At 40.6% G+C, this 25,091-nt stretch overlaps 1 protein-coding gene and 2 long non-coding RNA genes across 6 annotated transcripts in view; 2 read left to right on the forward strand and 1 right to left on the reverse strand.

Moving 5' to 3' along the window:
• The window catches only part of POU6F2 (POU class 6 homeobox 2), a 469,381-nt gene that overhangs the window by 59,305 nt on the left and 384,985 nt on the right, over positions 1–25,091 (reverse strand). For all 3 annotated transcript variants that reach the window (XM_064366754.1, XM_064366753.1, XM_064366752.1), the window contains exon 6: positions 1,595–1,735. In XM_064366754.1, the coding sequence (XP_064222824.1) occupies positions 1,595–1,735 (141 nt within the window). The remainder of the gene's footprint in view (positions 1–1,594; positions 1,736–25,091) is intronic.
• On the forward strand, positions 1,790–3,772 carry LOC135270729 (uncharacterized). Of its 2 annotated transcripts, XR_010338857.1 has the most exons (3): positions 1,790–1,868; positions 2,211–2,323; positions 3,563–3,772. It is a non-coding gene; the product is annotated as an uncharacterized LOC135270729 (long non-coding RNA). The 2 variants fall into 2 exon arrangements; XR_010338856.1 differs by having other exon boundaries at positions 2,211–3,772.
• Positions 10,463–14,955, forward strand: LOC105731786 (uncharacterized). The gene is made up of 3 exons (XR_001110829.2): positions 10,463–10,574; positions 12,766–12,833; positions 14,537–14,955. It is a non-coding gene; the product is annotated as an uncharacterized LOC105731786 (long non-coding RNA).

A 25,091-nucleotide genomic window follows, 5' to 3' on the forward strand; every position in this document is an offset into this window, starting at 1 on the left:
GAATTCTTTGCATCACAAATGTTCAAGTGGTGGAGCATAGCAGTGTATTTTACTTAGATGTAGGAACAGAAAAATCAGAGGAAATACCTGTCAGTGGATATGGTTTCTTATCTTGAACTCCTAAAATTTACATCTCAAGGGCTAACTGCCTGGCAGGAGTGAGGCAGGGTGTCCTATTTCTAGGCACAGCTCTAGGAAGCAGTGACCTGATGTGAGTATGAGTTATAGATATTAAAACCAACTTTTCCTCCACACCAATACCCCGTCCTTCCAGAAATCTTAATAGGCTTTTGAGAGCCTCCATTTAAAGCCGGCTGCATAAAATGATCCTTTGATGAAACGGGATTGGAACAAGGGTTAAAGCAGACATTGAAAGGTTACTGTAGAGGGCACAGTGTTCATACAACCCTCCTTTAATATGTGTGGTGTGCACCTGTGATAAGATGATTCATTACATGGGGCCTCTCTTTGACAAGCTCCATCGTTCAGCCCTCGGGGTTCTGACGGGACAATCCTGCACCCGCCCAGGAAATAAAACAAGGTCAGCTTTTTTTCCCTGGGACGTAGACAGACACGATTTAGCTTATAATGCATCTTTGTTTACTCTTTATGTAAAATAAAAACAGGGTTCAAGATATCAAAATTCCTGCTCTCCACAGAGCGGGCCAAGCAGGGAGTATGTGAACACACTGCTGGCAAATAAATAAGGCTGGGGGAAGAAAACCTTTGTGAGAATACTAGCTCCTTCTCCCTTTGATTTCATGATCCTAAACAGTCACACTGGATCCTAAACACTCTGAGGCAGGCCTTCGGACAGAAGGTCCCCTGACATCATCAGCTTCATCTTGTTTGCTTTCTATGCAGCTTTGGGGTTTAATGGGTCATCTGAAGCTCTGCCAGTGTCTTGGTGATACGTGGGCACATTAGCAGTGTAAGGGGACAGACCCTCTCTCCTGACATGAGGAAGGTTTACAGCCCCTGACATACTGAAGTAAATCAACAAGCATGCCAGAGGCTGCCTGGCTTCTGTGGGAATTGGCAGGAGGCTGGGGACCCTGGGGCTGACTTGCAATTGGCTTCATTCTAAGGCACCCCTTTTCTTTGTTGCTTTTATAGGACCTCTTCATCACCTTCCCATACATTCAGACATTGGCTTTGTTAAGACTAATTTAGATATCTCACAGCAATTAGAGAAGAAAATTGATCAGTTTCCCTCCTTATCCAAGTTTTTCTTTAAGCGAAAAGTAAAAAAAGCAAAACTGACATTTTATTTTTAAAATGTAACTTTTTTTTTTTTAAAGAATGCCCCTGTAATGAAAAGTAACTTCTTCATATAAGGTCATAACATGAGTCATAGCAGAGATAAAAACAAAATAAAACTTTGACAATCTAGAGGTAGGGGAAAAAAAAAACCTTGCTTCTAAAATATAGAAACACCTCCCAACCCTTCTCCTATTCTTGACATTGCTAGTAAACATTATTTATTTGCCTCGAATAGATGCGGTTACATATCACTGTCATGCAAAAGAAATTCATTTCCTTTCCGAGTTCAATCTGCCATAAAAATGCACTCTTGTTCCCATCTCCCACTCACCTGTCCTTGTGCATTAGTAACTAGTTGACCTGTGACCCCCTGAAGACTGGAGAGAGCATTGCCAAAGGCCTGTGAGCTTGCTATGGAGCTCATGGCTGCTGCAGCCGCGGCAGCCTGACTTGCTAGTGGATTATTAACCAGCTGCAAAGAGAGAAAAGATCACTGTGAAAACCACCGAGAGGCACAGGCACAGCACACGGACACAACATTGACTCGGGGGAGGTGGTTCTCGCCTCAATTCGCTCATGCATAGGGCCTGGAACCCACCGGAGGGGTGTGGCGAACATTCCTCCTGGAAGCTCTGGGGTTAGGGGGATGATGGAAATGAGGCTGGAAGGAAAATCTTGCGCAGCTTAATGGAGCCTGGGTTTAGGGCTAGCCCAGGAGGGAATAAATTTGAACTTCAGGGGTAAGGTGGGCTGTTAGGGTCTTCCGGGGTGGAGAAATGATTTCGGAGAAGTCCTCTAGATTAAATAAAACTCTGAGGAAATGTCTACTTTTCCTGAGATAACCAGACAGAATAGAGGAGTAAAACAGGATGGGGATTGGGGAAAGAGAGGAATAGATTTTTAGGATTTCTGCGAATGAATTAATCATTTCCATTTGTGAATTACAGTTTGTTTCAGGGACATTGGGTGAAGCAGGTGATCCACCTCACTTTCTTGATTGAGGAGAGAAGGAAACCAAAGCCAGTAGAAATGGAAATCTACGGCCTCCGTGCTCCACAGGGTGAGTCTAGGGCTGGGACATTTTTGGGGCTTTACCCTAACCATAGGATTCAAGGCCAATGAGAAAAGTTGTTTGATGAATGGTCAGATTGACAGCTGCTTGCTGTTATAGCTGTTATGCGGTCTTTCCTCAGCCTCTTTCCTGGGACAAGATTGAAGCAAGGAGGAAGAAAGAGAGAGGGGGGGAGAGACCTGCCACGGAGGAGGTTATGGCTGCCAAAATCTGTTTTTCCGTGGAGACCGATTCAATATTCTCCTTCCTGCCAATTTTCCACGCCACAGGTTTTCAGGCCTTCTGACCATGAGGCGGAAGTGTGGCTTGAACTAAAATCTGCATTTAGGTTAATGACTAGATATAAATTCAAGAAACATTTAAACTATTTTCACAGTATTGGTTTTGATACATGAATTTCATTTGTATTTATTCTAGGGTATTATTTTTTTCCCATATAGTTTCTCTCAAGTACAACAATTGTTGTGTTGAAAATAATGCATTTTCCATCACCAGTTCCCACATCCATGAAATTCCTGCATTTTTTTTTCCCAGAAACCTGCCAAGACTAAGACTTGGTGGAAAAAAAATTAAAGCCATACCTAATTCAAGTCCTGGAAGCTGTTCTAAAAGTGCCACTTTTTGAACTTTCTTTTCTACATTTTTTGTCCATCTTATCTTCTCTCTTCTCTTTTCTTCTTCCCTCTTTCTTTCCCTCAAACCATATTTTATTTTTAAATTTCTTTACAAATTTGCCTACAGATTATATCATCTTATGAAGAAGGAAATATTAATTATCAGAGAAAACATCAAAAAGGACAAGAATTTAATAATTTTTTTCATTAATGCGAGACCTTTATCTTATTGGTTTCTTCATTCATTTATAACTAAATTTCACATAACTTGTTCTTCAGTAATTCTGTTGACCCAGCACATTTTTTTAAATGAAAATCCATTTAAGTTGATTACTTTATGTCTTTTGCCTTTATCTCTCTCCTAAAAGACAATCATGATTTTCTTTTTAAGGAGAAAAAAATTCTCATTCATCAGCCTAAAGAGAAACCCTGTCTTATCCCAGATTACCACCATGGGATTTAAAATTCAGGTTCGCCTTGATCTTGATATTTGAGTATGTTTTTATAGGATAGATGGGGTAACAGTGTGCATCCAGAAGTAAGTCTCCTTGATGGTAGACTACTTGAAGTGAGAAGAATTCATAATGTGTTCTTTTTTTTCCCATTTCCAAAGTGAGAAGACTGGTTGGGAAATACTGTTTCCAAACTGCCGGTACAGACACCGCCCACTCGTACCACATTCTTAGGTCATCTGTCAATTGCCATGTTTGCATTTCTTTCATGCAATACAAGTTGAAATCATAATGAAATTCTTGAGTTTCAGGAATATCTCAAAATAAGCTTCTTTATCCTCAACAAATGTATTAAATTATGTTCAGTTGGATCTTAGTGTTGAATATGCAATTTTGTCCATGAATTTTGGGTGAACAATTTAAACATCTACATACAGAATGCTCTCTGAAGAAGATAGGCAATTATTTATGTTTAATGAAGAGAAAATACTTTTATTAACTTTAAGGCATTTCCCTAATATCTAGGTTGATCAAAAATTCTTACAGGAAATTATGGAATTATTCCCTGGATACAATAGTATAGATTGAGAATTTCCTACATTTAGGACACCAGTGTGTTGTTCAGCTGTAGTCTCATGCAGTTTGCTGCAAATTCAGGTATTGCATAAAGGATAAACAATCATTCTGAATACAAAATAAAGTCTCTACTTAAAAGTGGGCTTCTGAGCCTTTGTGTTTTGGGGCCAGAAATGGGTGCACTTCAACTGCTTTGGAAGGTTGCCTGGCAACGACAAATATATAGATTTGGCTTATTTTAAATGTTTATTTCCTCTGTATTCTAGTCGTAGCTTAAGGTTTAATTTGGTCCTCCTTTTGCTGCCTTTCCCTCTTAATGAAGCAAATGCCAACTTGGATGACTCTTTACTTCCTATCCAGTATTCCAGTAGGTCTTTGTGGAAGTTGTCTGAGCTCTGGGGAGATGCCTTCCTTCTCTGTAGAACTAAAGCTAGAACCACAGTGACAGAGTGTGGTGTGCACAGACAGTGGGTACAAGCCAATCTGTAAGCTGACAGCATTCCAGAAGGTCCATTGGTGGTGTTGATGGATGCAGTTTCATACATATCTTTTGGCTTCTCTGTCTGTGACTGCCAAGGCAGGGATGTAATATGTATTAAAATATGTGGCAGAGAAGGGGAGGGGGTGGTCAGGAAACCACGCATGTCATTCTCATCACCTTGGGTCATGTCACTCTGTATTGTCCCCAGTCATATCATGTTAGCCCTGCTTTTATCAATACTTCTTGATTGGAGACTCTGGGTAGATTTGGACAGCGGGGAGCCCAGGCACAATAAATGCACATAATGAGCATGTTATCGTTCCAGGACCAACTGGATATTTTGAAGCTACTGCCAAGTTTATGCCTTCAGATCTTTCATTGCCAATGTACCCAACCAGCAAAGGATGGCCCAAATGAAGTCTGACTATAATACACGGTCTTGTTTTCAACAGACCAGCTTAAAAGACATGATGAATTCTGGTGTATGCTTGTTTAAAAATGTGGAAGCTTTTCAAAGGAAGGATTTGCCAAGGGCTGGAGTTTTTATGTTATATACAAATGGATTCTGGGCCTTGAATACATCAAGTTTTACTTCTGGAGCCTAAAAACCCACTAAGAGAAGCATTGATATCTTAAGACAGTTTTCTCCACCTTGGAATTTTAAAGAGTACAATAACAGAATAATTTTTAAAAGTAGTTTTATGCCAGTGAGGAAGGGCTCCAAGCCTCATATTCCCCTGCTCGCCTATTAATGCAGGTGAGGGCATCAGCTCTGAAAACAGACTGCCTTGGTCTGTGACTTTAAATAAACCATGCCTCATTTTCTTATGGGAAAATGGGTATAAAAAGAATATCACACACAGAGTTAGGATGAGAATTAAATGACATAACACATTCAAAAGTGTTAGAATAAATACCTACTGTATATTATTTTATTAATAAACACTAGCTAATATTCTCATGGTTTATACTGTGCATGGGGATTTTGAATTAATCAACTTAGAATTAGAACTCATCTCCATAAATATATTTTTTCTTTGAAAATAATATGAACAAGGGTAACTTTCCTATTTTTATAGCAATTTTATTTAATTTTTTTTGTAATAAAAAAAGGTCAGCTTGAAGGATGTGTAAAAGTATTTCAGAGTAGATAGCATAAGCAAAAAGTATTTAAAATAGGGCTTCATCTGTTTGTCTTGGGCCTGTCCTATTTGATGGGATTAACTCATCTATAGAGAAAGTAGTGCTTATAGCCTGAAGCCAGGGTCAGTAGGTGACAGCAAGAGAAGACAAGACATTACCTTATTTATACTATGTTTTCCTCATCCTTAGTTTGCCATATTTGTTAGATTTCCATAAGGGCACCCATTTGGGAGTTTAATTCCTGCCTCACATCAAAATTAACATTGTGAATGAGTCCATCTCACAGTTGCTGATTTGATAGTGAGGGAATGCAGGAAAAAGATTTGCAAAAAAAAAAAAAACATTCCTTTAGGATTTACAGTGATTTATTTCTATGTCTACATATCAATATGGATATTTGGTGCTTATCTTATAATGAGAATAAATCCATATTTCCCAATCTATATACTTGGTGCATCTCCTTGCTGTCCGTGGACACTAAGTGGTGATGAGAAAAAAAGCTTTGATGAAGTCTCCCCAAGGAGCACCCTTAGATGATGTTATATGGATGTCACCGTAGATGATATCACATGATGGAGGAAGGCTTTTCTCTAAGTCATGTCCTGTATTCTCTTTCTCTGAAAGACACATAGTTTGCATCCTGGAAATAATTCAGTTTCCTTAAATCTGAACATTAGTAGTCATAATATTTTTCAGGCAAATGCGCTGATTGTATGATCCTATTGTTATAAATCCCATTTACAAAAATGTGGCAGCATGATGAGGCAATTTAGCTATGGTTTTATATTGCTATATTTTTGTCTTTATTCTAAGAGGGACTTAGGAATGCAGCTGGCTCAAAACCTTTCTTTGGAGCATAATTGCCCATGATCTATAGTTCTATCATTCTCCTCATGAGCTATGTGGATTTTATAGAGTATGGATTTTGGAGCAGCTCTTTTTTGCTACTAACTTTTCAATTTAGAACCCTGGAACTGTGGTGCCATTTGTTTTCAAACGAGGATATTCATAAATGCATTCGTCACTATTCACTCCTCATTTAAGGTTTGAAATGACTCGGCTGTGGCTGCCTAGAAACAGCAGGGCAAATGCAGCTTTTGAGTTCATTTACATACATTAGGACCTTGACTTTTCCTATATGTATGAAAAAGTATCTCTTGATTCCTTGGGATTCTTCTAACGAAATCAGTACTTCCACATCTTACCCTCAAGTCTTCTGTTAAAATTATTGGTGGACAAATATGGGAAGAGTGGCCATAACAATCCCAACAACGTGTTTGATGTGTGTTTTATCCTGCTAAATTTTTCACCCAGGGTCTCATCATTATTGTTGTGTTATAACAATATCCTCCTAACAGTTAGAAAACCAATTTTGCGAGTTCCAGTATTGAGCCAAGATTTGCTGCTCACTCTCTGCCCACCCTTCCCTGTAGTGGTAGCATGTGCTAGATGCTGACTTTTCCACTCTCTGCCAACCAGTTGGAAGTCTCCTTTGACCACTGCTGAGAGATCTCTGGGTCTGGGGTGCTTGAGATTGAAAGATACCTCTGAGGCAATGCAACATCCTAAAAGACCCTTTGAGACAGCCAGGTGGGAAGGGGTCCCCAGGGGAACTCCAAACAGCCCGAGCACTGGGAGGAATGTGCACTGGGGTGGAGCCACAGAAATCCATGCTGTTTGCAGCTGGGAGGAGCCTGGCCCCTTGTCTTCCTGGGTGGAAGCTGGGATTCAATAAGGAAGAACACCAGCAGGGTCTCTGGCTTTGCAGAGGGTCCCTGTTTCCTTTTTTCCCTCCTTTTTGCCCAATGAATCCCATTTTTCTCACCCTTCAAATTGTGTGCCTAATTTTTCGTGGCTGTGTGGCGAGGACCCCATCTTTAGCTAAACTAAGCAGATAGTCTTACAACACTTTGACTCACCAATGTAAAATCCCAAGATTTAGGTATAGTTTCAGAATTAACTATATTTTATCATTATTTAATGGCAAAATTGGAAGTATAGTAACTTTCTATGAGTGCTTCAATATACAGCCATATTGGCTAATGGAATTTTTAAGGTAACCTAAGGTTTTTGGTCAGATTTCCCAGAAACAGAAAAGAGAAGGGAGGAAACCTGACCCAGTGGGAGGCTCTGGAGTGTTTGTAGGGTCTCAGCGTTGTCCCTTCTATGGGAAGGAAGCTGGGCTGTCATACCCCATATCTGACTGTCCTTGGTTAACAGCCCATGGGGTGAAGATGAGGGTTGGCAATGCCCAGGCACTGCCGGCCCTTTGCTCTTGGGATCAAATGGATCCTGGAGCCTGAGGGAGTCCTTGGAAGAAGGGCTTCAGATGCAGGTCATTGAAAGCCCAACAAAGGTGTGGGGGCAACTGATGGAAAAAGGATTCCAGGGGATCTGGGTGGAGCATATCATTTTGTGACATAATGAGAAATATATATTTTGTCTTCATCCCCAGTTCCTGACACAGAACTCCTAAACTCTTGGAATTTCTGAGTGATAGGGGTAAGAGAAACAGGTTTTGTTATTCTCTATAAGCCCTCTTTCAGCCACATTCGGGTTTACGTTAATGAGGTGGCTTTAGGAGAAATCGAGCTGGCTGGCAGAGAAGCCAGCCCCATGACTACAGGGATTGAATTTGCAGCCCTACTCCCAGCTGAATGAGAAGGAAGAGAGGCTGGGATTGAGCTAATCTCCAGTGGCCAACGATTTCAGCATTCATGCCTTCATAATGGAACCCCATACAATGGATTTGGAGAGTTCCTGGTTGGTGAATGTATCCATGGGCTGGGAGGGTGGTACACCCCAAACTCCCTGGGGACAGAAGCTCCTGCACTCTGGACACCTTGAAGCCTTTTTTTCTATTTTGAGACGGAGTCTCTGTCTGTCTCCCAGACTGGAGTATAGTGGCATGATCTCTGCTCACTGCAACCTCCTCCTCCCAGGTTCTAGTGATTCTTCTGCCTCAGCCTCCTGAATAGCTGGAATTACAGGCACCTGACACCACGTCCAGCTAATTTTTGTATTTTTAGTAGAGACGGGGTTTCACCAGGCTGGTCAGGCTGGTCTTGAACACCTGACCTCAGGTAATCCATGCACCTCAGACTCCTAAAGTGCTTGGATTACAGGCGTGAGACACCTTGCCTGGCTCCTTTTTTTTTTTTCTTTTAAATTCCCAAGACAGGGTCTCCCTTTGTTGCCCAGGCTGGAGTCCTGTTGTCTAGTCATAACTCACTGCAGCCTCAAACTCTGGGGCTGAGGCCATCCTCCTACCTCAGCCTCTCAAATATGTGGGACTATAGGTTCATACTACCACTCCTGGGTTTTGCTGATTTTGTAGCAATAGGGTCTTGCTTTGTTGCCCAGTCTGGTCTCAAACTCCTGGGCTCCAGTGATCCTCCTGCCTCAGCCTTCCAAAGCACTGGGATTATAGGTGTGAGCCACTGCACCTGACCCAGACCTTGCTTTATGTGTCTCTTCATTTGATTGCTCCTTTGTGTCTTTTGTAATAAACTGATAGCCATGTTTCCCTATGTTCTGTGACCCATTATAGCAAAGTATTGTGCATGAGGAGGGAGTGGTGGGAATCCCCAATTTGTAGCCAAGTTGGACAGAAGTGTGGGTAACCCGGGGATCCACTACTTGCAACTGGCAGCTGAAGTGGGGGGCAGTCCTGTGGGACTGAGCATTTATTCAGTACCCTCTAGGTTTTGGGCATTGTGTGAGGGGATAATGTGAATGACAGATAGTGAAAATGACGTCTTATCCACTCTCATAGGGAGTACAATTAACAGGGGAAAAGATTTGGGTGGGAAAAGAAGGAAAGTAGAAAAAAATAAGCTGGCCAGGAAGCAGTATCCAGACCTGGAGGGGGTGGCAGTCTGGGGTTAGGGGTCAGTGGGAGAGGAGGTGGCAGTTCAGAGAGATCTGAAAGAGGCAGCTCAGAGTTGCTCAAAGTTGCCCAGAAATGTGTCTTGCAATTAATGCACCATTCTGCCTTGAAAGTGGAAGCAGCACAGTGAAACGGTTAAGTACTTAAAAATATGGAACCAGACTGCTTTGGTTCAAATTCTGAGGCTGCCAGTAGTTAGCTGCACATGTCTGTGACTGTTTCTTTAGTTGTAGTAAAATGGGAATCATAATAATGGTAATGACATCGTAGGGTTGTTGTGAAGAAGATGAGTTAATATAGGCAAAATACTAGAAGAGCTCCTGCAGTATAATAAGCCACATATAAGTTTTGCTATAACAATTATATTCCTTCTGGGAACTTCTGGTCATACGGCTGTTTTAGGATTGAGTCCCCTCTCCTCCTCATTCCCTCTGAGATAGTCCCACTGGCCTTTTTTGCAGACCCTCAACTACCCCAGCTGTTTGCTTTGCTTTGCTGTTTCCACCAGTGGAACTCCTTTTCCCATTCTCCCAGATCACCTCCTTAGAGTCCCTTCATGACTACTTTAACTACATAGCATTCCCTTTCTTTTGGAGCTTCATGCCAAAAGATTTATAAGCAAATGATATGATGTCCAGGATTTGCTTCAGAATAATCCATGGTGGGAGGGTGGGTGGGGATATGGAAGACAGATCTTGGTTTGATCATTGTAGGAACTGGATAGTGGATCTATATGGCTCATTAAATGTATTTTTTCTACTTTTACATAGGCTTGCAATTTTCCATAATGAAAAGTCTTTAAGAAACCCTTCAATTCTCCAACTAGTCTTGTTTATTTCACAACTTGTTAGAGTCTGATATTATACTATTCACTTAATTGTTTATCCTCTTTTATCCTTTTCTCTAGAAGTGCATTTTGGTTCACTGCTATGTCTTTGACTCTTTCAACAGTGCCAGGCATCAAGTAGACTCTCAATAAACGTTTATCAAGTGAAGAAGTGAGTTGAAACTATTTCTACCTGACTGAGAACTTGGTGGAAGTTTGACTCTTTAATATTTACAGAAAAGAGTGGAAATTTTAGAGGTAAACTTGTCTGAATGTTTCTTTTTAAAAATACATGCTTTACAGTCTCTCACACCACATTGGACCAACTGGCCAGAGCCTTCCACATATGGTGAGTCAGTCCTGAGAGCGCCTGTGTAACCTCCATGTGTCAATTTGTCATGTGAATTAGCACCAACAAATGCAGCCTTCCTCTTTGCTGCACAGGCAGAGTCCTGAAAGGTCAAAATTGGCACTGAGAAGACTTTCTTACTAGTTGGGAATATTCCAGGACATAAAACTCACCTTAGCAGTCAAAGGTGAAGACCAAGCTTTTTTCTGGACATTTTGGACCAAGAAATTGCATCCCCAGCTGTCCCTAGAGATTCTATGCTTGGAATCAGGTGGGGCTGGGCTGGGCTGAAGGCTTAATCTCTTGGTTTGAGGTTATTTGGGAACTGAAGGATAAGGTAGCTGTGAATGAGTCTTGTTTGTTTGTTGGTTTATCATTGGATATGGTAGTGGAGAAAGAGTCTGGCTATGGAGCCTGCATCTCCCCAGCCCTGCCTCATGAACTAGGCCAAAGCCCCATAGACAGCAGCATGGGCCTAAGCTGAAAGGGCCGCCTTCCCCAGATAAGGATGGATTCTATGTGCCTCTGGGTACAAGCGCTGCTGTTTTGAGGCCAGGTGCTGGAGAGTGACATCAGATAACGAGGTGGGATTTTGGGAGTGTTAGGCCACTTAGGCATTGAGATGGTCTATGGCTCCTGGAGGTCATGGGATGCAGACTGAAAAGTGAGGCTTTACTCAGATGGCTTCACAAAGCCTGGACATCATTACAGGCAGACAGAGGGAACTCTCCATGAGCACTTGTGGATACTCTGAAGAGGTGTTCTAGACGTACACTGGAGAGAGAGCTAGATCCCACATGGGGCCCAGGTCCAAGTTATGTGGAGTAATTAATAAGATCTGCACCTAGGGAGCTAGGGAGCACTTGAGGGAGGGGAAGAAAATGAATGAGTCTGGCTGACACACAATGATCTGGTGGCAAACTATTAGAAAACTCTCCAAAGGGATGCATTTCTTTTTATTTTTAAATTTACTGACAAAATAGTCAAGCCCAGAGCTGAGGGGGAAAACTAACTCTTAACACAATACATTTATTTTATTTTGAAGTAGAGAGGTCAGCATTATGGAAGCACACCAACTCGAAATCAGATTTTATCTAAGTTATATGTGGACAAATACTGTATTACTACAAGCCTACACATCTCATTTCCTTTTCTGTCTAGTCCTCCATTTAATAACCTGAAAAATCTATCTTTTTATTGAGTTTCATGCTATTTTCTTACTTACATACAATAGTGCTACTCTTACCAATTGCCTATTGTCATGGCACATTAGTTAGGTGAATTTGTTGATATTTCAAAATTACTCTTTCTGTTTTTTTTTTTTATATTCTATCATCCAGTTTAAACAAGTGATTGGAAGCACTCTTGTGATGGAAATTTTTAGAAATAAATTTTGCCATAGTATAGCAGTGGGTGTTACTCTAGTTTCTAGCTACAGAAAAGCACAATACACTCTTTACCCACCTGTGCCAAATTTACTTTAGTTCCCAACACTTGCTGAGTTCTTACAAGGGACAGTAGACGCTATTCAGTGCAGAAAAAAGACCAGAAAGGATGAGTGTTTCCAAGAAGGCCGAGACACAGTTCTGTCTTTCTGGAGCTTCAGCACAGAGTTGTTCATCAGATATTTCCCATTAACTAAGGTGCAGGATCTGTGCCAGCCCCCAGGGAGACAGAGATGGACAAGACAAGAGCCTCATGCCTTGAGGCGCTGCCTGTATAGTCACCCCATGTAGCCAATGCTTTAAGAGAAGGGCAGAGGGAGCCCAGACAAAGGACCCTCATCAGGCTGTGGGGAATATGGGAGATTTCTTGGGGAGGATAGCTTTGAAATTGACTCATAAAGTATGGCTCAGAGTTGACTGTGAGGGCGGTGAGAAGAGGAGAGGAAAAGGCTTCTCATCCACTAGGAATAGTTTCATCAAAGGCATGGTGTTAAGAAACAGGATTTTGTATGTGGAGAGCTACTAGTTTGGCACTTTTGATATTTTTGGGAACATGAAGTAGAAAGTGGAAAGCAGCAGATTATGTGGTAAGGCACAGGCTTGTAGAGGGATGACGCTGTATATTATTTTATGGACTTGTCCTTTTTGTTCATAGGCAATGATGGAGGGACATGATCACATCTGAACTTTAGAATAATCACCTTGGATATTGAATTGGATTGGGTAAGGATGGGTCAGACTGGAGGCAGAGGAGAAGATGAGGTAGCTGAGAGCAATAGGGCAATCAGAGGGAGGAGGGCAGCTGGGGGTAACTGCACACAGAAGCACGATCTGGTTCACCACTCATTCATCATCAAACACAGCATCAACTGTGTGCCAGGTATGATAGGGTGGTCTCTCCCCGCGAGCTTCTAGAATACCGGAGAGACAGATATGTAGACAGACAAGAGCCAATGGGTACAAGCCAGGGTAGGGTATAATAAGTGAGCCGTGGACATACTGGGTAACTGGCTAGCTCAGTAAGGGAAAGAGGAGGGGTGTCACGGAGGTTTCACAAAACAACTGATAAGAGCTTAATCTTGGATAAATCACAGACCAGCTGAGCAGATGGGAAAGACACACAGTTGAAATAGAAGAATAAGTAAGGAATTATGGGATGTCAGAAAGCCTGCTATGCTCTGAATGTCCACAGCACACTAAGACAGAAGATGGAGCTAGGACTCTTCTGAGATGGGCTTTGAAGGCAGAGAAAGAAGTGGGAAAAGGAAAATAGGAAGTCCATGTATGAGTGGTGCTTGAGTTCATATGGCATAGAGTGCCTGCAGAGCGTTTCCCCTGCAGGCTGTTGCTATGAAAACACTTCAATATTCACATCCTCATGCAACATTAAAGAGCTGTCCTTAACAGCTTTGCAGCCCAGGAAACAACACCAATTGGTAGTCATCAAGTTATAACATAATTTCATTTATTTTATATAAAGGGAACTCTAAACTGCTGACTGATCAAAAATTAATAATTGAACTTTGAATAATAAAACCAAAGCCATCATCTTTAAAAATACAGAACGTTCTCTGTTACAAAAAACTACATAGATGGATGATGACGGACCTCCATGGTTGGGTCCACGTGTTATGACTGAGCTGTGATTTTATAAAGCATAAGGTTATAAATCAATTAGAAGGACTGTACTAGTTTATCATGAGATCTCAGGTTCCTGAGCATCTGCACAGCATAGGTGGAAATATTTCATTTATTTGGGGACTAAGTACTGGGCATTCTGACATATTTTACTCAAGAATATGTGTATTTTCTACAGATTCTATTTTTACCACTGAAACCCAAGAAAATTTTCCTAAGTTCAACTAATTCAATTAATCACTTACAAAGAACAAAACACATGCCTCCTCTTCCTTCCATCCCAATAACCACATTGGTTATTAAAATGTGCTTGTAACAAATGTTACGCATAATATCTTTGTTTTATCAGTCCATGGGCAAATGAAGAACCTTGTTAAGCTGTTACTGAATTTTATTATTATGTATAATGGCTTGCTTGCCTCATAAAATTAGTCCACTGAACAGCTGTTGTAGAAGGAAACTAGCCAGAGATATGCTAGCCGTCCCATAAAAAAATACTACAGTTGGGCCATCCGATATATTTTTTTAGGGGACCAGTATAAATGAAGCCATTTGTTGTTGGTCTGCCACTGAACCTTAGAACATCTACTCTTCTGAATTCACAATAAGGATCAGATATACCATTTTAACTATAGGGAGAAGAAAATACCATTTCTGGTCATGTCACACCCATCTTAAAGTGGGTGTCTGTAAGCAACCCCGGGTTCACATCCATGAAGCTTTTCTCGTTGTAAAAAGCCCAGGGGGTTCTTTTGGCAGATGATTCAAAAAGCAACTGAACATTCCAGGAGCACCTGCCACATCCGTGCCAGAGATGCTGCAGCATTAAGTGCCCAGAAGAGAGCTATGCCATCAGGAAAAACAAACGGTCCAAATTATTAGAGAAAATACGACTCTGTAGAAGTACATGAAACGGAAAGCAGAAAACAAGACTAGAATGCTCAGAGGTAAATAAAATCCTTCTCTGCTCACAAAATATATTGGTTATAGTTTGTTCTAAACACATTAAGCTAACAGTAAGAACCACTACCTGTAGAAGCCGTAAGCCAAGAAAATATAAAAAGTTGTTGTATAGATTGTTTGGGAAGTTCCCATTAATAAAACTGAACATAGGTTAAAAAACATAAAGCTTAATCTCACCAAGAGCAAAAGCAAAGCTGTGTGGGAATTTTCCACATTGAGGAAGAAATGAGCAGGGAATCACTGATGGAAGAAACCCATCTCCCCAGTCAGCAAAGAGAAAATAATTTTAAAAATGCTTTGCTAATCCTGTAACAATTGAGAAATGATTGGCTGTGCATTTATGGGCAAAATTAGGTAACTGGTAGTGCAGGAGAGAATGTAAAATTGCTGGAAGTCTGAGCACTTGGGCTCTCTTCTGGCGTTAGCAGCTCCCCGGTGGGGCCATCCTGCCCTGCCTGAGCCTCCATATTCCTATTTGTAAAACAAGAAGGTTAAACTACCTCCGTGATTCTCCAAATGTACTCCCCGACAGCAGTGAAGTAAGTCATAGAAGTTTTAGGGATATATATTACAGAGTTAGCCTTCCCTAACAAAAACCCCTGATACACACTGAGGTCCACCCATCAATCATCCCTTGTGCTGCTCCAAGGATGGGAGAAAGCCAGATTTGCTCCCTGCTTCCAGAGTTCTGTGAGGTGTTGGGTCTAAGGCTAGTTCCACGAATGCTCAGTTTCTCCGAAGCAGACCTGGAAGAAAGGGCTTTCTCCCACAGTGGCACTGAGTGTGGTCCTGGAATGAATCACATCAGCCTCACCTGTGAACTGTTAAAAATGCAAATTCTCAGCATCCACCCCAGACCTGCTGACTCAGAAACTCTGGGGGCTGGAGCAGCAGTCTGGGTTATAATAACTCTTAGGTGATGCTAATTCATGCTAAAGTTGGAGAAGCCCTAAACCAGATAATTTCTAAGGTTCCTTAAATGGTAAAAGTCTAACATGATGCTAAAATGGAATAAAATTTGGAGCAGTGCTATATTTTTTGAGTTCTGCTCCTAGAAGGATTACTAAATAAATGTATTAACTAAATATAATTTTCTAAGTCTGTTTCAGCAAGTGGGAACATACGACTGGAAATATTTAGTGAGTCAGGGCTTGCAGCAAGTTTCTAAAACAACAGTGCCGTTCATTGGCTTCTAGGTTGACTTCCAGCAGCCCACAGGCAGCAGCAAGAGGCACGTGAACACTTTTGGGCTGGGAATGGGATGAGTGGCCTTTTCAACATGATCAGAGCTATCACAATGTTCAATCCTAGGGGAAACAACGGAACTTTACAGCTAAAATAGATTTTTAATAACAACAAATTACCTGATGTTAAAAGGTAAGTAACTACAAGTCGACCAGACAAAGGCTTTCAAGGATTATGGCAGAGACTTAGAACTGGCATGGCTGTGTTTTGCCTGTATACTGAAGAACAGCACTGCAGAATGGAGGAAGAGGAAGGGTTGGTTGTCATTTTGCAAGAGAGGGTTGCCCTCTTTGTTGGCAGAGACACAGCTGCTGGGGATTTTCATCAGGATAACCTTGGTATGAAACTTGTGAATGAGTTAGGTTTTAAGGGGATATATTCTTGTGCCTGGATGGTAGAAAGTTTTACTCATACTTGGTTTGATTTTTTTCAGAATAACATGTGAACTGCTGAGTTCTTATTTTGTACATTCCTTTTTCAAAAATGAGAGAACATCTTATTATTCATTATGCCTTAATACTTCTTGATTGCCATACATGGAGGAAAAATAAAGCAAAATGGCTCAGTATAAAAAAAATGGAGGAAAAGAAAACAAAAAGCTTTAGGAGGTGATCATATAATTCTTATACAGGAAATATTAAAATAAAATACAGAAACAGAAAGTGAAGTAAAACCCCCAACATATTGAACATGTTTACTTTTCTAAGATTTTGGTTTTAAGAACTTGGACAAATTGACCAAGATAGTCATCGGAGGATTCAAGAAAAAAAGCCATCAAATAACAAGGAGAAAATGTAATTTTCAAGAATTTACCAAAATAAAATGGAAGTTCATGATGTTTTAAGAATAATGATTATTTTTAAGCTTGTGGCCATACATGTTAGCAAGCAATGATATTTTGGTAAAATACTTGAGAATTACAGCAATTCCCAATGTGTGTTTTGTGGGACCCTAGTACAGGGGTTTGCCTGGAATGAAAGGTTTGGGAATGAAATAGGTTTGGGGAACGATGCACGAAGCATCTACCTCTTGGTGATTCACAATGCATGTCAGCATGTAGACAGTTCTGAAAGTTGTCCACAGGTAAAAAAACAAAACACAAAAAACAAAAAATCTGTTCAGCTTGTTTAACTCTGCATTGCCCAAAATTGTTTGATTGTAGTACCTGCTTCTCATCTAACACCACTAACACCCCTTAGAACTTATATTCTATGTTATACACTCTGGGAAAAACCTGGGTGATGTATTAATTTGTTATTCACCCATTTAATGAATGCACTAATGGAAGAAGGTGGTAATCCACCTTGGCTTTTCTCATCAACTATAGCTAAAGGAAGGACTTTATGTTCCAAACCTAGATGCTTCTCAAACCATATAGGTCTGGAAAACATTCCCTTTGGTGCTTTTGTTAATGTATATGCAAATTGATTAAGGTAAGATTTATTGATTTAAAAAGAATCATGGAGATTCATGAGCTTTGAGAATTTACAAACACATCTGCCTTACCATTAAGTGACTATCACGGTGGTATTTCTGCATTACTATTAAGTGATTTTTTTTTTTTTATGAGACAGAGTCTTGGCTGTGCTCAGGCTGGAGTGTAGTGGTGCGATCTTGGCTCACTGCAGCCTCTGTCTCCTGGTTTCAAGTAATTCTCCTGTCTCAGCCTCCCAAGTGGCTGAGACTACAGGCGCACACCATCATGCCCAGCTAATTTTGTAATTTTAGTAGAGACAGGGTTTCACCAGGCTAGTCTCAAACTCTTGACTTCAAGTGATCCGCCTGCTCAGCCTCCCAAAGTACTGGGATTACAGGAGTGAGCCACCCCACCCGGCTATTAAGTGAACGATCACTAACTGAACATGATTGTATCGGACGGTGCCCTCACTATTACTACCTACCTGATATAGCATCTTTCATGTTTCAAAAAAAGAAGAGGTCTGAATGGGATGGAATACAATGGAAAGAAACCACATGTATTAAACAAAAAACTCTGAAGAGGGAAAAACAGTAAAATCGTTCTCAGCAGTAGGTGGGGATCTGGAATAGGTCCATGTGTGTTCATTCATGTCCGTATGTTGTCTATTTTAAAGGTCATAGGGTTTGAACAGAATCTGTGGCTGATTTGCCCAATTCTGGCTTGGGAGTAATACTTTTCATTATTTTATATTCATCTATGCATGAATATAACTGTTAAACACAGAGGAAAAATGGTCACTAAGAATCTCATTTTGTTTTTGAAATCTCAACATTAAATAAAACCAAGAAACACAAATTTTTATATGTATAGGATATTATAGTTAGGAAAAAATATTTTTGTATTAAGGAGCAAATTTACATTTGGTCCTCTGTTTTCCTTAGTTTCTGTAACCACAGCTTCTTTTTTAACCTTAGAAATATTGGTGGATAAATTGATTTGCACCTATAGATCAAGTGCTGTCCTTCACAACTGCCATAAGGGCAAGTTACTCACAGCTGTTGGGCTGGTTATATCCAAAGTTTTTCAGAAACTGGATATAAAATTTTTCAGTTCTGAAAAACTTTAGATATAACCAAAGTATAGTCATTATAAATTATAATAAAATATTACAATGAAAACCCTGACTCTAAAAGAAATCATTTTGATATTTTAGAATTTGTCAGTGACAAGATTGTTTTGAAGCATGTAAGAATAAAACTAAAATATGTAGAATTATTGTTCATGGAAGCATATTTATTCAAGACATGATATAGTCATGTGCTACTGTCTTTTCCCTAAGTTTTCACTGATGTGTTTAGAAAAGTGAAATGGCACAGGGACTTGCTGTATATTTCTAAAAATGAATGGCACTACTTGTGTTTCTTATGGCCATTGCTAGTAACACTATGACCAATACAGATACATTTCTCTGTGACAAACATCTTCTCTAGGAGGAGTCAGTAAATTGACATGCATAGATATCCAAAGTAAAACAATAAAATTATAGTAAATAAGCCCAAGAAATGTAGAAAAAACTGCATTTCATTTCAAAAACTTTTTGAAACACTCCTATAATTTTCTAAGCATTTTTAATGCATTTTTCTCATGAACTTTGTCATCTGGTATTCGAATAGTAATCATGCTATACATTATAAAATAGGTTATCTCAAGTAGAAATGGCTTCAAATATAAAATAGAGTTTATGTACTAGCCATTAATTTAACAGAATAGATAGATGCACTTGACAGCAAAATAAAGACATTTCTCTCTCTTTTTGATTTTTGTTTTTCTCAGAAGACTAAGTCCAGGAAATTCAATTCAGCATTATGAGAGTCATTCTACAGCTAACTTTTATTTGTTTGAAATCATTTTGGGCTGGGTGCAGTGGTTCATGTCTGTAATCCCAGCATTTTGGGAAGCTGAGGCGGGTGGACCACCTGAGGTCAGGAGTTCAAGATCAGCCTGGCCAACATGGTGAAACTTTGTCTCTACTGAAAATACAAAAATTAGCATGGTGGGGGGTGCCTGTAGTTCCAGCTACTTGGGAGGCTGAGGCAGGAGAATCGCTCGAACCCAGGAGGTGGAGGTTGTGGTGAGCCAAGATTGTGTCATTGCACTCCAGCCTGGATGACAGAGTGAGACTCTTTCAAAAAAAGGAAGAAAGAAGAAAGAAAGAAAGAAAGAAAGAAAGAAAGAAAGAAAGAAAGAAAGAAAGAAAGAAAAGAAAATCATTTTGATAATCAAACAAGGATATTAAAAGGACATTCAAACAATGGAAATAGGAGATGATTTTGATTGATGGGGAGTATGATGATGCCTACTGAAGTTCCCTTCTCTGTTCCTGTGGTGGTGAGGTTTTCCATGTGAGCACTGCCGAAGGACCGTGAAACACTGGACCATGAAAACAGATACATGGCCAATTCTGCTTTCACCTAAAAACCTCCCCATTCTCTTTTTATAAAGATTGAAAAACATTTACTCTGCTCTTTCTTTGAAAGGTCATAACCTGAGGATTTATAATTTCCAAGAAATAATTGATTCTGGTGTCCCTTTATTTTATGATTAAAGGATATGAAGTGGCCTTTTTGATGGATTGATTAGATGATTGCTTGAGGCAGGAGGTCTGGCTTTCCCTCTACGAACTAGGAGTGGCCTCAGGAATCACATGAACATGTTAGACGTGCACTTTTCAAGACCATGGCTGGATCTTGGATTCGTTTTGTGACTTTATGTGAGGCTCAGTCCTGAAAGCCAATGGACTCCACCAATGATTGATTAAAGCATGATATTTGATGACTATCATCTGTAGCAAATGAAAACAACTGCTTTTGGCAGAAATCACCCTGTATCCAAATTGACAAAGCTGAATAACTGTATGTGGATGGTTACATCAGTTCTGCTGTGTGGAGCCAGGAGCCACTGTATTGTGGACGTTCATATGGATGGAATGTGCCTGATGTCCTAATCTGATCCTGGCATTCCAATGCAATCCCCTATTCTCTAAAGGGAAAAACTCGAGTATTTGTTAGAGACATAATGGAACTGTAGAAAGTACATTCAATCAGCTATGTAAACTGTGAAACAAACGTCAGGTTTCCCTGAGTTCTGCCATTGTGGTCTGAGAAAGAAGAGGTCCGAATGGGATAGATTGCAATGGAAAAGAAGGACATGTATTAGACAAAAACTCTTAGGAAGGGAAAACTATAAAATGGTTCTTAGTACTGGTAGGTGAGGATTTGGAACAGGGCCATGTGTGTTCATGGATGTCCGTAAGTGTCTGTTTCAAAGACGGCATGAAGGAAAATAACATAAGGATTGTGTGTGTCTTGTCATGGAGACAACCACTGTGGAGAGATGAGCAGAACCATCAGTGGGTGATCCTAGGTTTCTGGTTGGGTCCAGTGTTTTCCTGTCTCGCAGCAGGGGGTGCCCCATGGCAGCTCAACCTGCCACAGGGTCCCCTGCTGCAATGGCCCTGGGCAGATAGTGTTTCCAGCTGGGACACAACTTCTCTGAGCAGTTGCTGTTCCAGCTTAGACTGTTTCTGCCCCACTTTCAGGGATGATGTCATGAGCCCAATATAAGGGGAGCTGCAGAGGGGAGCACGACATTGACTATTACCATCATCTCCTAACTGGCCAGCAGGCTGTATATTTAAAGATGTTTTTGTGTGTGTGCTGAAGACAGACTGGAAGGCAACCACCTATCTAGGGATTTATGCACAGGATAAGTGTGCTAATAATTGTATGCCACTGCTATTTGATCCAACTTCTTCTTGCTGTCTTCTGCATTGTATTCAGAAAGTTAAAGAAGGAATTGTAAATAAAATAAGTCAGACTCTAGCTCAACCATGGCCATTATGGAGATAAGGTGACCTTTCCCATCATAGTCCAGTCCCTGTGCTGTTACCAGAGCAACCATCCTGAAACATTTGCTGAGATCATCCTCCTGTTAAAAATCTTTGCTGATTCTCCCCTGGCCTCAGAGGAGCATCTCACCTCTCATCTCACTGTGACTGCCCAAAATGTACAATTCTTACCTCATCTTCACTCTGCATCAAGAGTGAGAGAGCTATGATAGAAACGGTGGAACTATGGAGTCATACTGCCCAGGTTCTAAAGGAGGCTCTGCCACCTTGTCACCTAGACAGAGTTCCAGATGTGTTTGCCCAGAAGCAGACTCTGCGAGTTTAGTGTGTTTGATGTTAAGGAAGGAGGGTCCTTGGGATTGACCCCTGAAGAAGAGAGCAGGTGGCAGCTAGAGTGAGCAGACAGAAGTCAAGATATGGTGCAGGCCTGGCATCTCTGGCAGCTTTGGAGCTAGAATGGTCTGTAAGAGTGGCTTAGGTTGGCTCTTTAAAGCCTCATGTGAGTAGGTCATTGGATATAGGCCACCCTAGAAAGGGGCATGGCCTTGGTCAAGGCTTTGGATGAGAAGACTCTGCAGCTGAGGCCCTCTGGGAGGGGCTGCTGACAGCTGGTGGCTCTGAGCCAAAAGAACTCCCAGACAGCTGGAGCAATACCTTTCCATTGAAGGGGGACCTGGGGACACTACAGCATCTCCACACCTTGCCTCTCTAAGCCTCAGGTTCCTTCAATCTCAATGGGGAGTAATAAAATAAAAAGGATTTACCTTCATTTGCCTTGGGGCATCAATACGAAGTTCAATGCTCAGGTACACAGAAGGTCGCACAAGAGTGATCATTGGGTTCTTAATGCTCTGACCACTCTGAGCAACTTGGCAGCTCCTAGAACCCAACATGTCCTTTCACACCTCCAAGGCTCTGACTAGCGTACTTCTCTCTCACTGATGATGGTTGCCCAGGACCGTGTGCAACTCAAGAGCAGAGACCATGGCTTATTTATCTTTACTTCCTCCCTCTGCTCCTGGTGCTGCGGAACACAGTGCCTTGTTAGATAAGCAATGGGTGTTTGTCGAGTGAATAAAAATACAAAAGGGAAAAAGCAGTCATTTGTGACACACAGACACTCTTTCCATTGCAAAGATCTGAGATTTGCAGAACTTATTGTTTCATTTTCTAACCTCACCCTTGGGGAAGCTCAGGGTTAAATTTAATTAGCAATTACATAAATGATATAAGCCTAGCTATTTGGTATCTTATTTTCTTTTCACTCTGTTTGGATTTTGGTGTTTGTGTTACTGGCTTTGCTTATGAGTATTATATGTTTTTGATTATAATTTCTCTCAGATTCCTTTTGGATGCAGGCAGGTTATAGATCATATCTATACAAATAACAACTTTTTCTAAATCTTGGCTTCAAAAATGTTTGGATATTATTATTTGATGCAAAATTTATCTCTCTACTTATGAGGATTTATTTAGAGGACACAAAGCTTCCAAATGGGTTCTGAATCAACTTAACTCATTCTGTGTGTATGAGGAGTTAGGAAAAAGATGTTTCATAGATAAAATACGGCAGTGATGATGCCCAAATACAGTCCACAGGGTAGAAACACAACTACTAAAACAAAGCAGAAAATAAGCGGAAGTGTTTATTCACTCAGTGTATATTTACTCAGCACCTGCCTGTGCCTGGCACCATTCTAGATGCTGGAGGTCCAGGAGAAATAAAGATCAATACGGAGGACAAGGTGTCTGCTCCTATAGCTTCCATTCTGTGGGAGAGACAAGTGGCAAATGCGTAAACCACAGACAAGATAATACTAGGTAATGGGAAGGGCTAGAAAGAAAATAAAATGAAAGAATGTGACAGAAGGACTAACTGGGGCAGAGAGAAAAGATACTTTCAATTGTGTGATCAGAAGAGATCTCTCTGAGAAGGTGAGAGTTTAGAAAAGGGAGGAAGCCAGCCATGGAAATATCTAGGTGCAGAATCACGCTGAGAGGAGGCAGCAAGTGCAAAGGCCCTGAGGCAGACACAAGCAGGGCTTTTTGAAAAACAAAGTTTTTTTGCATATTAGTTATTTTAATTTATAGCCAATACATGTGGCAAATTTGTTTACCTTGATTAAAAAGAAACACAAAACAACTGCAGATTCCAACTAACTCTTTAGTTTTTTTGTTTTTGTTTTTTTTGAGACAGAGTTTTACTCTTGTTGCCCAGGCTGGAGTGCAGTGGCGTGATCTCGGCTCACTGAAACCTCTGCCTTCTGGTTTCAAACGATTCTCCTGCCTCAACCTCCCGAGTAGCTGGGATTACAGGTGCCTGCCACCATGCCTGGCAAATTTTTGTATTTTTTAGTAGAGATGGGGTTTCACCATGTTGGCCAGGCTGATCTTGAACTCCTGACCTTGTGATCCACCTGCCTCAGTCTCCCAAATAACTCTTTAGTTCTTAACTCATTTGTGGTCCTACATTTCTATAGTCTTTAGACATGATCATTGATATGAGCATGCTTTGAGTTGCAGTGCATTTTGTTAAAACTTTTAAAAACCTTTTAGGGTTTTTAACAGGTCATCTGTCACTGCTATTAAAATTACAAAAAGGAAACAGCCTAGCCATGGTGTCTGGTCCAAGCCCTGGAGCATTTGATTCAAACCAATTGCAAGATTTCTAAAGACAGAGTATCTATTATTTTATGAGTCACAACCAATAAAATTCCTTTCTCCAGACTTTAGTGGAACAAATGAGAACCACTGGGGGTGGTTTGGATTTATCCTCCCCTTCTTGACCTCTAACTGGGCAGTGCTTTGGATTATTGAATCAGCTTCAGGATCAAATATCTTTGAGTTCCTTATGTTTCAATGATTTGTTTACCACATATTTTAAGACTCCCATCTGGGGTGCCATTTATCATATTCAAATGAAACATTCTGGGGAGAAGATGATAGAGTTAAATCATTCTGTCCTTGAGAATTGAAGAAGCATTTCCATGAGATCTTACGTAACAGCAATGCTGAGAGATAGGCAATTGAGAGATGAGAAAACAGAAGCTCAGAGAAGCTTCCCAGGTCTTATAGGTGCAGAAACTCCTGACTTTGGAAAAGATGCGTTTGCTCAGTACGTTTGGTAATGGCTGTAGCTTTCACAGCGAGAAATGGTTATTCATCTTCAGGTGTCTGGGTCTGGCACTCTAAGCACACTCAGAGCACTCTGGTACTGTGTCACATGGCTGGTTTGCTGTGTGATTGTGGACACCTTCCTGTAATCTTTCTGGGTTTTGGTCAATGGTTAAGCACCTCTGAGTGATATGAACTCAGTGCTGATTTTGATACTCTGTTGGTGGAGATGAAACAAGTCAAAGATATAGTTCTTAATGCTGAAGAGTTTACACCACTAGAATGATCCAATTGGGGGTCTTAGATCTCCTGATTAAAGGAAATTTAACATATTACTTACAACAATAAACTAAAATATTGCAGAAGATAGGAACACAGAAAGTTTCTGTTAGTGGTGATTCAGACTGAAGTTCTTATTTCATAGACTAAGAAAAAAATATAGCTGTCTGGAGTTCCTAGAGGCATGAGTCATGTCAGATCACCAGGATTTCTGAATGGCTGAGAGGTTTTAAAAACAACTTTAATCTTGTACATGGAAATATTACAAAATGCATTGCCAACCGCTTTCCTTCTTTTAAACTTTATTACTTTTGTTACACACAAAACTTGTTACTTACAAGTTTGTTATAGAAAACTGTAAAGTAAAGATAGGCAAATAAAACATAAATTAAAACCACTTCAATTCCAGAGATAA

Source organism: Aotus nancymaae, unplaced genomic scaffold (genome assembly GCF_030222135.1).
Source record: "Aotus nancymaae isolate 86718 unplaced genomic scaffold, 86718_ANA_hifiasm-v0.15.2.pri h1tg000065l, whole genome shotgun sequence".
Taxonomy (NCBI): Eukaryota; Metazoa; Chordata; class Mammalia; order Primates; family Aotidae; genus Aotus; species Aotus nancymaae.